Source organism: Calypte anna, chromosome 3 (genome assembly GCF_003957555.1).
Source record: "Calypte anna isolate BGI_N300 chromosome 3, bCalAnn1_v1.p, whole genome shotgun sequence".
Taxonomy (NCBI): Eukaryota; Metazoa; Chordata; class Aves; order Apodiformes; family Trochilidae; genus Calypte; species Calypte anna.
In genome coordinates, this window is record NC_044246.1 from 2,441,317 (window position 1) to 2,455,143 (window position 13,827).

At 40.6% G+C, this 13,827-nt stretch overlaps 1 protein-coding gene across 6 annotated transcripts in view; it reads left to right on the forward strand.

Moving 5' to 3' along the window:
• The window catches only part of SMOC2 (SPARC related modular calcium binding 2), a 156,414-nt gene that overhangs the window by 70,829 nt on the left and 71,758 nt on the right, over window positions 1–13,827 (forward strand). For 4 of the 6 annotated variants that reach the window (XM_030448386.1, XM_030448388.1, XM_030448387.1 and 1 more), the window contains exons 5-7: window positions 1,678–1,725; window positions 6,089–6,172; window positions 6,950–7,024. In XM_030448386.1, the coding sequence (XP_030304246.1) occupies window positions 1,678–1,725; window positions 6,089–6,172; window positions 6,950–7,024 (207 nt within the window). The remainder of the gene's footprint in view (window positions 1–1,677; window positions 1,726–6,088; window positions 6,173–6,949; window positions 7,025–13,827) is intronic. The other 2 variants (XM_030448391.1, XM_030448392.1) reach the window with 1 other exon arrangement.

The window sequence follows — 13,827 nt, forward strand, 5'->3', positions numbered from 1 at the left end:
CAATACTAATTTACGAGTTTAACACGGCCAAGGGCCGGGTCCTGCACTTTGGCCACAACAACCCCATGGGGAGCTCCAGGCTGGGCACAGAGTGGTTGGAGAGCAGCCAGACAGAGAGGGACCTGGGAGTCTGGATTGCCAGGAAGGTGACCATGAGCCAGCAGTGTGCCCAGGTGGCCAAGAAGGCCAATGGCATCCTGGGCTGGCTCAGGAAGAGCGTGGCCAGCAGGTCCAGGGAAGGGATTCTGCCCCTGTGCTCAGCTCTGGGGAGGCCACAGCTTGAGTCCTGTGTCCAGTTCTGGGCCCCTCAGGAAGTTCAGGAAGGAGCTTGAGGTGCTGGAGCAGGTCCAGAGAAGAGCAAGGAGGCTGTGAAGGGATCCAGCAGAATTCCTGTGGGGAAGGGCTGAGGGAGCTGGGGGTGTTGAGGCTGGAGAAGAGGAGGCTCAGGGGAGACCTCATCACTCTCTCCAACTCCCTGAAAGGAGGTTGGAGCCAGGGGGGGTTGGGCTCTTTTCCCAGGCAACTCTCAGCAAGACAAGAGGGCACAAAAGGTCTCAAGTTGTGCCAGGGGAGGTTTAGGTTGGAGATGAGAAAGAATTTCTTTCTGGAGAGGGTGATCAGGCATTGGAATGGGCTGCCCAGGGAAGTAGTGGATTCTCCGTGTCTGGAGATCTTTCCAAAGAGCCTGGATGTGGCACTGAGTGCCATGGGCTGGGAACTGCAGCGGGAGTGGATCAAGGGTTGGACTTGATGATCTCTGAGGTCCCTTCCAACCCAGCCAATTCTGTGATCCTATGATTCTAATACATTACTGAGTATATTGAATTTTTGGTGATTCAAACAGAAAAAAACCCCAAAACAACAAACACATTACCACCAAAAAAAGGAAAGAGGTTTAAACTAGAATATTTTTTTAATATGGATTTATAAAAGCTGGGTAAAAACCTGAACCCTTCAGATGGTAACCCCAGCGTGGCTCCATTGTCATGGGTTCTTCTGGAGGTTTTAAAATCAGATTTGTGCTGTTTGTTGTCTTCCCACTGACTGAGATATGTGCTGAAGTAACTATCAGTTCAGCCATCCCACAAGGTCTGGGATTTTGGGGGGTTCTTTTATTTAAAAATCTTCTTTTCAAACAGATTTATTGTGCTACAAAGTTCAGGGTGTTTGGCTTTGGTGTTTTTTTTTTTTCCTTTTTCTTTTTTCTTTTGTTTTGGGGGGTTTATTTTATTTTATTATTTTATTTTATGTATTTTGTTGGTGTTTGTTTCTTTTAAACCCAATGAATTTATCTATTCCAGAGGGAAATAAAGAAAGCAAATTAAGGCAACCAAAATATTTCACCTATTTTTTGAGCATCTGTCAGATCTGGTATTTTGGTTTTCTTTCATTACAAGAGGTGTGTGGACAATGCACTAAGAATTGAGTGAGAATCCTGCATTTTAATTACTCCCTGTGGCTCTTTTAACTAAGACCACTTCTAAAGATGTAATTCAGAATAAAAAGCCAATTTTTTTTTTTTTTGGTATTTTTTGGTATTATTTTGGTATTCTTTTTTATTTGTTGGTATTTATTGCTGAAAAAACCCAATGAATTAATCATTAAACTTGTGTTAAAAAACATATTAAAAGTTAAAATAACATTTTGTTTTCTGGTTAATTTCTTTCCCAATTGCAGGGTCAGTGAGTGAGAAACTTCCCCAACGAGAAGGTGCAGGAAAAGCAGGTAAATATCTCAGTAGTCCTTTGAAGGGAAATTATGGAAGTTCAGAGAGGTGTAGGACACCCCACTGTGCTTTTCCATTAGTTTAGATTAATAATATATATTAATAATTTAATAAACCTATAATATATATTTATAATGTATTATAAATGTATAATATATATAAATACACATTATTAATTGTATTTCTGCATTTTATTTTCCATAAGTTGAGATTAATAATATATATTAATAATTTATTATAAACCTATAACATATATTAATAATGTATTATAAATGTATAATTATATGAATACACATTAGTAATTGTGTTTATGTATTTTCCATAAGTTTAGATTCACAATATATATTAATAATTTATTATACATCTCTAATAAATATTAATAATGTATCATACATGTATAATTATATGAATACACATTATTAATTGTATTTTCCATATGTTTAGATTCAGAATATATATTAATAATTTATTATACATCTATAATATATATTAATAACATAATATACATGTATAATATATATGAATGCACATTATTAATTGTATTTCTGTATTTCCCATATGTTTAGATTCATAATATATATTAATAATTTATTATAAATCTATAATATTATAAATAATGTATTATAAATGTATAATATATATGAATACACATTATTGATTTTTTTCTGTATTTTCCATAAGTTGAGATTCATAATATATATTAATAATTTATTATACATCTATAATATATATTAAAAATGTATTATAAATGTATAATATATTTAAATACACATCATTAATTGTATTTCTCTATTTTCCATAGGTTTAGATTCATAATATATATTAATTATTTATTATAAATCTATAATATATATTAATAATGTATTATACATGTATAATATATATGAATACACATCATTAATTGTATTTCTCTATTTTCCATATGTTTAGATTCATAATATATATTAATAATTTATTATAAATCTATAATATATATAAATAATGTATTATACATCTATAATATATATGAATACACAATTTAGTTGTATTTCTGCATTCTATTTTCCATGAGTTGAGATTCATAATATATATTAATAATTTATTATACATCTATAATATATATTAATAATGTATTAGAAATGTATAATATATATATAAACACATCATTAATTGTATTTATGTATTTTTGATAATATATATTAATAAGTTATTATAAACCTATAACATATATTAATAATGTATTATAAATGTATAATATATATGAATACACATCATTAATTGTATTTCTGTATTTCCCATAGGTTTAGATTAATAATATATATTAATAATGTATTATAAATCTATAATATATATAAATAATGTATTATAAATGTATAATACATATGAATACACATTATTAATTGTATTTCTGCATTGTATTTTCCATAAGTTTAGGTTCATAATATATATTAATAATTTATTATACATCAACAATATATATTAATAATGTATTATACATGTATAATACATATGAATACACACTACTAATTGTATTTCTGCATTGCATATTAATTTTATGCATGCATTTATCCATATATCCACAGAAATTATACTTTTCTGCTCTCATTCCTCCAGACTTTGCTGCTCTGGGCTGTCTAGAAAATAACTTTTCTTCCCATAGCCACACTCTGAATATTTTCCCATCCTCTTTGCTTGCCCTGGAGCACAGATTATTCTGTCTGCTTGATAAGGGCAGCATTCTGCAGCCACAAAACCTCTGGAACTGGAGCCCTCCCTTTATTTCCATGGCAGGCAGTCCTCCAGTCATCTTGGACCCAGCACTTTGCTCTCTCTTATGATTAATTTATCCAATGATTTAAATTCATGGCCAGCTGATTGTTGTTGTTAGAGATAGGGCAGGGTGTGTAGTGTGCTGGCAGGCCAAAGTCTGGTACAACTCCCAACAGAGCTGGTAGATTTCAATGAAGGAGTTGCTTCTGCTGTAGGAAAAAATAAAGTATGAACTCTCCAAGCACTTCAAAATATTCAGCTGAAAATAGCACATGAAATGTTGCTGTCTGTTACCAGGGCATAAATTAATTTTAAATGAATCATAGAATCATAGAATTAGCCGGGTTGGAAGGGACCTCAGAGATCATCTAGTCCAACCCTTGACCCACCGGAGCAGTTGCTAGACCATGGCACTGAGTGCCACATCCAGTCTTTTTTTAAATGTCTCCAGGGACGGAGAATCTCCCACCTCACCGGGCAGTCCATTCCATAGCCTGATCACCCTCTCCGTGAAGAAATTCTTTCTAATATCTAACCTAAACCTCCCCTGGCACAACTTAAGACTGTGTCCTCTTGTCTTGTTGAAGGTCGTCTGTGAAAAGAGTCCAGTTCCCACCTCGCTACAGCCTCCTTTCAGGGAGTTGTAGACAGCAATGAGGTCTCCCCTGAGCCTCCTCTTCTTCAGGCTGAACAGCCCCAGCTCTCTCAGCCTCTCCTCATAGGGCCTGTGCTCGAGTCCCTTCACCAGCCTGGTTGCCCTCCTTTGGACCTGTTCCAGGACCTCTACATCCTTCTTAAACTGAGGGGCCCAGAACTGGACACAGGACTCGAGGTGTGGCCTCACCAGTGCTGAGTACAGGGGAAGAATCACCTCCCTGGACCTGCTGGTGACGCTGTTTCTGATACAGGCCAGGATGCCATTGGCCTTCTTGGCCACCTGGGCACACTGCTGGCTCATGTTCAGTTTCTTGTCGATGCAGACTCCCAGGTCCCTTTCTGCCTGGCTGCTCTCCAGCCACTCTGTGCCCAGCCTGTAGCGCATATGAGTGCTAATTTTAATAACTGTTTTGTCCATCAGAAATATAACTGAAATATTTTTTTTTATAGGATTTTTTTTGCTTCCTTGCAGTATGCACAACGTTTAAATCCACTGCTGCACTCTTAGGTTTTAGAAAATCAGTGCTTCCCTACAGCCTAATGGCTACAAAGTACTGGAAAATTGTTGCTTCATGTATTTCCAGACTATTTGTGGCTTCCATTAACCTTAAGTGACCTGTTTGCTTTAGGTCAGGACTTTCATTTGCAGCTCTGAACCGAATGAACTCCCACACATATCCTACTTGTTTAGGATATTTCTGTGACTGAGCTGCTGAACCCTGACTGAAGAATGAGGTGAAATCTGAGACCTCCAATCCTGATTTTACCTGGCATCTTGGATGGGCTGGGAATTAGGCTGTGGCCTCCAGAGCCTCTGCAGGATCTGCATTTAAAAAATACAGATTAAAATAAATAAAAAAAACCCCAACACAAAACCTGACAGCTGTGATGGTGACAAGAAAGAGGAGGAGGATGTTCTGCATTGCAGCAGCAAGAAGCAATGGACACAGGTAGTGTGTGAGCCTTAAACCTGCTCACTCCTACCCTGATAGGGCTAAATTCAAGGCAAAGCTTCTCAGTTCCTTTCCAGTTTCCATGAAAATGCCAGGAAAACCATCTGGAAAGTATGTTGGGCTGAGAGGCAGTTGTGCAACTGCAAGAAATGCTCATAAAACCCTTGCACAGAAGATGCTGTTTGCTGGGGACATCTTGGGCTTGGAGTGAGCTCCATGATGCTGGAGCAATGATTGGAAAATGTGGCCTAGCAGAGCCCACTAAGTCATATTTAACCAATATCTGAAATAATTTTAAATAATAAAAGCATAATCATGTTCAGATAGGCCTCTGGGTATCACCTTTCCTCACCAAATGCTAACTTGAATGATTTCTCATGTTGAATTTTTCTTTTCCAGCACGACCCCCACAGAACCTCAAATCCCCCACATCCTCTCACCAGTCCTGCAAATTTTCCTCCCCCTTTTCTTCCAGCAATGGTTTGGTAGTGGATGGATGGAGATGGCTGTTTGGAGGATAAGAATTACACAAAGTTTTGGTTCCTTAATCTGTGAATCTTGCTTAGAAAATCTGCTTGACTCTTGAACAGATCCTGCTGTGCCAAAAGAAACTTTCCTTTCATTTTAAGGTGTCAGCATGTCTGCAGCCACTCATTTGCCCCAGACTGCTTTTGCTTTCACAGGTCTCACCCCTCCTATACATTTATCTTATTGCTTCTTTAGTTCACTTATCACCCTTAGGTATTCCCAGGCTGCATTAGCAGTGAAGAATTATTATCTGGGAAGTGATGGGATCACTTCAGGCCTCGTTAAATACCCTGCAATCATTTTCTCAGCCAGAACTTCAGAAACCATCCATTTTTAGTCCATGATCTGCAGATATTTATGCTGGGTAGCACCTCGAAATGATGCTGGAATTGTTTGTTTAGGGGCCGGGGCTATGTGCAAATCATGAGTATCTGTCACCTATGTGCACTTATTTAGCTTACTCTCATAATTGTAGTCTCCTTGCAAATCTTTTCCATTCTGAATTCAGATGATGCCTCAGCTCCTGCCCTGGAGACTCAGCCTCAAGGTGATGAAGAAGGTGAGCATTAACATGTTGGGCACTGCAAGTACACAGGCTGGAGCTTGTACCACCAGCTCAACTGCTGCTTTGGAGTTGGGGTGACTGCTGGAGCAGAAATTGCAAGAAATTGAAAGCATCTGCATCTTTTCCCAGATAAAGGCAGCAAATTCAGTTTTTATTTACAAGCAATGACTTTGGTGTGGGAGCTTTGAGGTGATGCTGCAGCTACAGAGCCCAACATTAGCAAATTTTAATTGTCACTACTCAGGGTTTAAACTTGAGCCAGAGTGGGGATTAAAAGTGGGCAAATAAAGATGTTAAGGGGTAAATTCTCTCCTCAGCACATTGCCTGGAGATGTTCTGTCAGGCTGATTTCCCTCTGGGGAAATGCAGAACTCTGGAAATGGAAAGCTCAAGGCTTGCATGCAGTGCCAGCCTCATTTTGTGGCTGCCTCAGCACTTGCTGCACATCTCCCAGAATCTGAGCTGAAGTTATGACCCATTTGGGGGCCACACTGAGAAATTTTTATTCCAGCTAGACATAATTTCAGTCTCCAAGTATTTATTGCAGTCACTTGTATGGATGGGATAAGAGAGGAACTATTTGGGCCTTTGCATGAATAAAGATTTGAACTGTACTGATAGAAACCAGTGGGCCCTTTTCTTATTTTCTTATTATAAATGTCTTTAAAATTAGCCACTTATTATGCTAATAAATTAAAAAAAAAAAAAACAAAACACAAAACAAGAAACGTAGTAGCATTTACAAGCTTTGTCCTGCTGTTTCTTTTCCAGATATAGCATCTCGTTATCCTACCCTATGGACTGAGCAAGTAAAGAGTAGACAAAACAAAACAAATAAAAGCTCAGGTAAGAACTGGTGTTATCCTTGCTTGGCAAAGCTCCTGTGGAGACATGTATTAAGCCTTGCTAAAAGTGAAGCCTATTATGGGAAAACCATTTTAATAACTTGTATGCTTTCATTCTCATTAGATGATGGCAACTTGGTTTTCATTGTGCTGATTTTGGAGGCTTAAATGTTCCTTTCACATGGAAAGGTTTTTGCCCAGGCTTTACTAGGTGTAAATTGACATTACTCCACGAAAGGGTCTGGCTCACATCTCTCTGCATCTCTGAGTGGGTCTGACTTTAATTTTTGCATCTTCTTTAATTCTCTGCCTCTTTGTTATCTATTTTTCTTATTTTTGATGTGTAGCAAGAAGGTGCTTGGAAAATGACAGAGTGGGTTACATGGGTTTGATGGTAAATCTGAGGAGGGAAAGAAAAGAAGCAAACTCCTTCCTTGTTATATCTGTCAGTTCATAGGAAACATAAAGCCAACGTTAGCTGCTGTTTGCTACATCAGGCTGATTGCCAGCTTAGTGTGAATTATTTATGTTTATTTTTTTCATAACTATTGAATTTTGGCTTTAATTTTTTCACCCTCTTCAACTTTGTAAACCTGAATTAGGACTTCCAGGCAAATACCCTAATGTCAGGGTTTAACACTGGCCTGGCAATTAAACCGAGTACCAGATGCTCTCTATTAATCTCTCTCTCCTCCTTGATAAAGAAAGGAGAGAGAATAAGGGAGAGAGACTGATGGGTTGGAAACTAAACTACACAACTTTAATGAACAGTAATGATAAATAGGTAAAATTACTAAATCTATACAAATATACAGGAAAATGGATCCCACATTCTTCCCCCCTTTTCCCCCAGTAACTCTCAGGTCACCCCCGAGGCTGCAGGGCAGCCCTGGGAAAGTCCAGGCTGGAATCCTGGGGTCAGCAGCAGTTGGAGCTGGAGGCAGGAACACACAGATATGGGCTGGGATGGATCAGGAGCACAGGCAGAGGAAGGGATGGAATCCTCCCAGGATGCCGGGTGAAGGAAGGGAAGCAGGAAATCAGGAAATCCTGAAGTCTGGAAATCTGGAAATCTGGAAAGGATCTGGCTCGGCCCTCGTGATGCCTCAAATTTATACTGAGTGTGACGTATATGGGATGGAATCCTCTGTTTGGTCAGTTCTGGCATCTATCTTGTCTGTTCCTCCCCAAAGGAGGGCTCAGGTGGGACCTCTTTGTCCTCCTGGACAGTAAAATGTTTTCCTCAGAGCTGAGCAGTGTCCTTGGCTCTGCACACCAGGCTCTGGCTGTAACTCTAAACATCAAGTGTTATCAGTCCTAGAAGCACACACTGTCTGAGAAACTTGCTGTTCATTTCAACAAGTGCAACTACTTACAAGAGACTTAGCTAAAAGCACAAGTATAAGACAGAAAATCACCTTTATCCTGGCCCAAACCAGGACACCTAAGAATGAAGCCTCTAAAATATTCAGATCCATTCAGTGCTTTGATGCCTTCCTCAATGTTCCTCCCTTTCAGTGAAAGAAACTTCAGATAATCTCCTTTAGTTTCCTGATTTCCTTTTCTCTGGAAAAATGTTTAACTTGAAGCATTAATGATCCAGGCTGTGACTCAGTAAATCACCCAAAACCACTCTTCAGATCCTGTGGAAACAGATTCTGCTTCACCTTAAGCACTGTGTTTAAGTATTTGACTGAACTGAGGCCCAAAAGGATTTCAAAAGACAAGCAATCAGCATAAGACAGACAGACATATCCTCACTAAGAGGATTACACGTTCCTTTATATAATCTATTTTTGAATCAAAGCAATAATTACTCATAGTTCTTCCTCTCTGATGATGCTCCAGTGGTACTTAAGTAAAGGATCTTAAACAGTGTGGATGAATTTGAAGCAAACACTTCCCATGCTGGAGATTTATCCCTTCATTTGTTTAGCCAGTGTTAGCCAGACAGAATTCCTTTGGATTTCTCTCTTGTAAAATATGTGTAAAAATTAAATAAACACTCATTTGGGGAGTGTTTATTTATTTTTATGGTGCTGGACTCTGGAATCTAAGCAGGATTCTCGAGGTTGCAGAGGCAGCTGCTGGCAGCCAGAGCTTCAGCACATGCCCCCCCAAAATAGAAAAACACCAAAGAAAAGGTGCTTTGAAATGAAAAGAGGTGAAGAGGTATTTCCAAAGGACAAGAAACCCAGAAGCCAGCCTGCCTGTTTTAGGATTGCTGACCCACATTACGTTAGCATCTAAAGGATGCTGTGTTGGGTTTGCTTACAGCTGAAGTAACTACAGAGGATCTCTGGAAGGTTGTAGTAGCTGCTACAGCCTGGGATGCCATCCCTGGCCTGGCAGAAGTCATCAGACACCCCATAGCCAGCTTGGCTGTCATTTGTAGCCATGGCTGAGGTGTCAGAAGGGATCTGCTGTCCCTTCCCTTCTCTGTGTGATCTGAGAGAACCAATGGAGATGGATTGGGGTTGTTCAGCCTGGAGCAGAGGAGGCTCCCAGGTGAGCTCAGAGCAACCCTCCAATATCTGAAGGGGCTACAAGAAAGCTGGGGGAGGGCTTTGGACATGGGGTGGTAGGGAGAGGAGAAGGGAAATGGGTTAAAACTTGGAGAGGGGAGATTGAGGTTGGACATGGGGAAGAAATTCTTTGGTGTGAGGATGCTGAGCCCCTGTGCCAGGTTTCCCAGAGAAGTTGTGGCTGCCCCATCCCTGGAAATGTTCAAGTCCAGGTTGGATGGGGCTGGGAGCACCCTGGGCTGTGGGATGTGTCCCTGCCCATGGGGTTGGGAGTGGATGAGCTTTAAGGTCCCTCCCTTAAAGAAAAAAAAGAAGAGAGAGAAATATCCCATCATATCCCTCCAGCTTGGTCTGCAAAAAGCCCTGACCCTGTTTATGAGAGGCTGCCATACCTGGCAAGACTGAGCATGAGTACACAAGTGAGGAGTGAAATTCTTTAAATTAAGGGAAAGAAATTCTTTAATTTGAGGGTGGTGAGCCCTGGCCCAGGTTGCCCAAGGAAGTTGTGGATGCCCCCTCTTGGAATTTGTCCAATGTGAGGTTGGATGGGCTTGGAGCACCTGGGCTGTGGAGGTGTCCCTACCCATGGGTTGGGACTGGAGGAGCTTTAAGGTCCCTTCCACCCAAAGATTTTATAATTCATCAATCTAGGGGCTGAGGGACAGTGTCCTCACCAGCTGTGCAGGCAGTGGGTCTCTTCCAGACTCCCAAAATATGTGTCAGTGACTGTGTATTTATTTATCAGTTGTTGATGGCTGAGCCTGAGTGCACTCAGTAAAAAAGTCTTTTAAGACTTAAAAAACCTCAAATTTTCCCTATTACTTCTCAGAATGGCACCAAGGCTTTTTGGTTACAATTAGCCTGCAACATCAGCAAGGCTTGTAGGTTTTGAAGATAGAAAATAATGTCTGAGGGCATTCTATTTTATATTAGTTATCCAGTGCTTCATTTGATTAAATCGGCCTAATTTAATTTAACAGAGTCATGGCATTTGGGAGACTTAGAGATGCAGGGCATAAAATAGGGAATTTCATATCCATGCTCTGTAGATGATTTCTAGTGCCTCATCTTTTTGTTGGTTCAGAAAAACAGGTCTTTGCTGCTCCCCAAAAGCCATTTGAAGGTTGGTATTTAACCTTTAGCTTACAAGTGTTACTGCTGCAAGAATTCTATCACCACAAGGGATCTGTTCAGAGTGAGGATCTGGTTAGAAAACTTCTCCCTCTAAGTCTTTTTTCTGTGTTGAAGATTGTAGTGAAATGAGGCAACCAGGTGCCACTAATTACCAGGTAATGGGAATAAGCTTGTGTTAAGCCCACCTGGCCTAATAAGGGGGGGCTCCAGCTGTGGATGAGCAGGATTAGGGGGTCAATAAATGGTGAGGCTTGAAGCACAGGCTCAGCTCATTCCTGAGCAAGCCAGCAGAGAGGTTGGTTGAATCTGGAGCAGTAGCACCTAACCAGGGCAACTAATCCTGAGGACAACAGACTCAGAGCACTGTTTGTGCACTTCTGCTGGAACACCTCTTGGACCCCAGGAGCCCCGTGCCCTAAGAGAGGTTTGTCTTGCTACATGTAGAAATACCTTTTACTTTAAACATTGCCTTCTTCCTACTGGGAGACACTCTTGGCAGTGGGAAAAGGAGGAAAATGTATTTATATAACTGCGTTTTGGTTTGGGTGATGGTGTTGCCCCCCCTAGCATGCCAATGTAAAAATAATATTTATAAGGAGCATGTAGAATGAGACAGGGACACTGAGCTTGTTAAATCTTGACTGGCCAATAGAGGATGTATCCTCTCAAATCCTGTTTAGACTTAAAAGGGTTGATTTATATAACTTGTGAATCTACTGGGCTTTGTCATTGAGTCCTTATCTGCTATGTTACTTAATTAAACTTTAAAGTACAGGTAAATTACCTCCCTTCAGTAGCATGAGCGTTGGGCCCTAATCAGGCCTAGGTGGGGCTTAATACAAGCTCATTCCATTACCTGGTACTCGTGGCAGCTGGTTGCCTCATTTCACTACAAAGATGATTTTGAAATGCTTTAAAAAACCAGCTTCTTTCCAGAATTAGGAAAAAAAAGGAAAGAAAGAAAAAAGAACAAAAGTGTGCATCTGGTAGCTAAAAACCTACAGAGTCACAGATGGGACCCTACCTCATCATGGAGGTGACACTGACCTGGCCAGCTAACCAGGTAACTAGTGAGTTGAGTGACTAGTTTAGGCAGTTTCCTGATGATATCGTGGTTCTCCTTGCTATATTTGCTCTACCAGGCGTTTATATCCCTATGGGATTCTTAGGACCCAAATGTGACATCTTTCAGAGGATGTGTGCCCTTTTTTTGTGAGTGCAGACAAGGGCAGTTGAATCCTTTTCACAGTCAAGCTCAGGATTCATTTTATTAACTTGAATTTGAGAGCCAGGCTTTTCTAATAGTTGTCATGGAGCACTTTCTGTGAAAAATGGGATGAGTTTAAGTGATGTTGTTAATGTTACAAAACAATAATCTGAGTACAGTCTGTGCACCATGCAACTGAGAATAAATAATAGTATAAAATGTCATTAATTTTGCAAAGCATGGGATGCAATAAGCCAGCCATAATCTGGAATAAACCTACAGGTCTTAGAGATTCTGGTGATAATTCAAGTTTAAATAGCTAGGATTAAACTTGGCTGAGACACGGCTTTCACATAGTTCTTATGTACTTCTATCAATCTTATAGTACTTTTATTCTGTTTCTATGAAGATTGACTGCCTATGGCATCATTAACACTGAGGGTCTGCATGTTCATTGATCAGTTGTGTGGTTTATTTAGTGAGCATTGTAAAATGCTTGAAAAAATGAGTGTTGCTAACAAGAGAGGAAGAAATCATTGTGCTTCTTTGCACTTGACTGAACTTCACTTTGCTTCATGCATTAATTTTTAAACTGATGGGATGGATGGGGCAGAACTCCCAGACACCATTCAACCTCTGGGGATGTTCTAAGAGTTCACCCAGTAGCTGGATTTCCTGTGATGGGATCCTGGTGCCAGCTCCGTGCTCTCTGCCAGCTTTCTGCTCTCTGCTTTCAGCAGGTGCTGGAGGAGAAGCCAGAGGTGATCCAGCAGAAAATAAAGGCTTTGGCTCAGAGGAAAACCACTTTGGGCACCAACACCTGCAGCGGTCAGGCTGTTCAAAATTCTCAAAACACCAATGGAAAGAGCAGTGGGTTGTGTGATTATGGTGCTTTCCATCCAGAATGAAGAAGAATCCTAAACACCGAGTACACCTCGGAGTACATGTGGTCCAGTTCTGGGCCCCTCAGTTTAAGAAGGATGTAGCAGGTCCTGGAAACAGGTCCAAAGGAGGGCAACCAGGCTGGTGGAAGGGACTACGAGCACAGACCCTATGAGGAGAGGCTGGAGAGAGCTGGGGCCTGTTCAGCCGAAGAGAGGAGGCTCAGGGGAGACCTCATTGCTGTCTACAACTACCTGAAGGAGGGCCTGTAGCGAGGTGGGAACTGGACTCTTTTCACAGACGACCTTCAGACAAGGACAAGAGGACACAGTCCTTAAGTTTGTGCCAGGGGAGAGTTTAGGTTAGATATTAGAAAGAATTTCTTCACCGAGAGGGTGATCAGCTATGGAATGGACTGCCGGTGAGGTGGTAGATTCTCCGTCCCGGAGACATTTAAAAAAAGACTGGATGTGGCACTCAGTGCCATGGTCTAGCAACTGCTCCGGTGGGTCAAGGGTTGGACTAGATGATCTCTGAGGTCCCTTCCAACCCCGCTAATTCTATGATTCTATGATTAAATCAGAATTTGTTGTCTCCTCAAATTTAAGTGGCTTCAAGGCTGCCCAGATTTCAGTCTCTTTATGTTCTGGTTCTGTAGAGTCCTCTATATTTCATTTCTGGCTTTGGTTGTGCACCTATTAAAAGGAACACAGAGATTTAATTTCATTTTCTGACACACTGGAGTGGTGTTCTATTGCTGCCATTTTACTGCAGACCTTCAGTTTCAAGCCTTTAAAAATCTGTTATGAGGTTTTAATCAATGGGCCCCAGAGGGCTCAATCCAAGAGGAGTTTAATTCCTAAAATTCCAGCTGGGATAACACTGAGGTGCATGTGCAGTTTTGTAGGACATGGCTACAAACAGGATTACATCTACTGTGAATAAATCCTTATGAGAACAAAAGGGGGACTTGAAAGTGATGATGGAACTAGCAATTAAATGGCTGAATTTATCCCAAATAGCTGCTTGCATTTATCTGCCTGGCAGAGCCTGCCA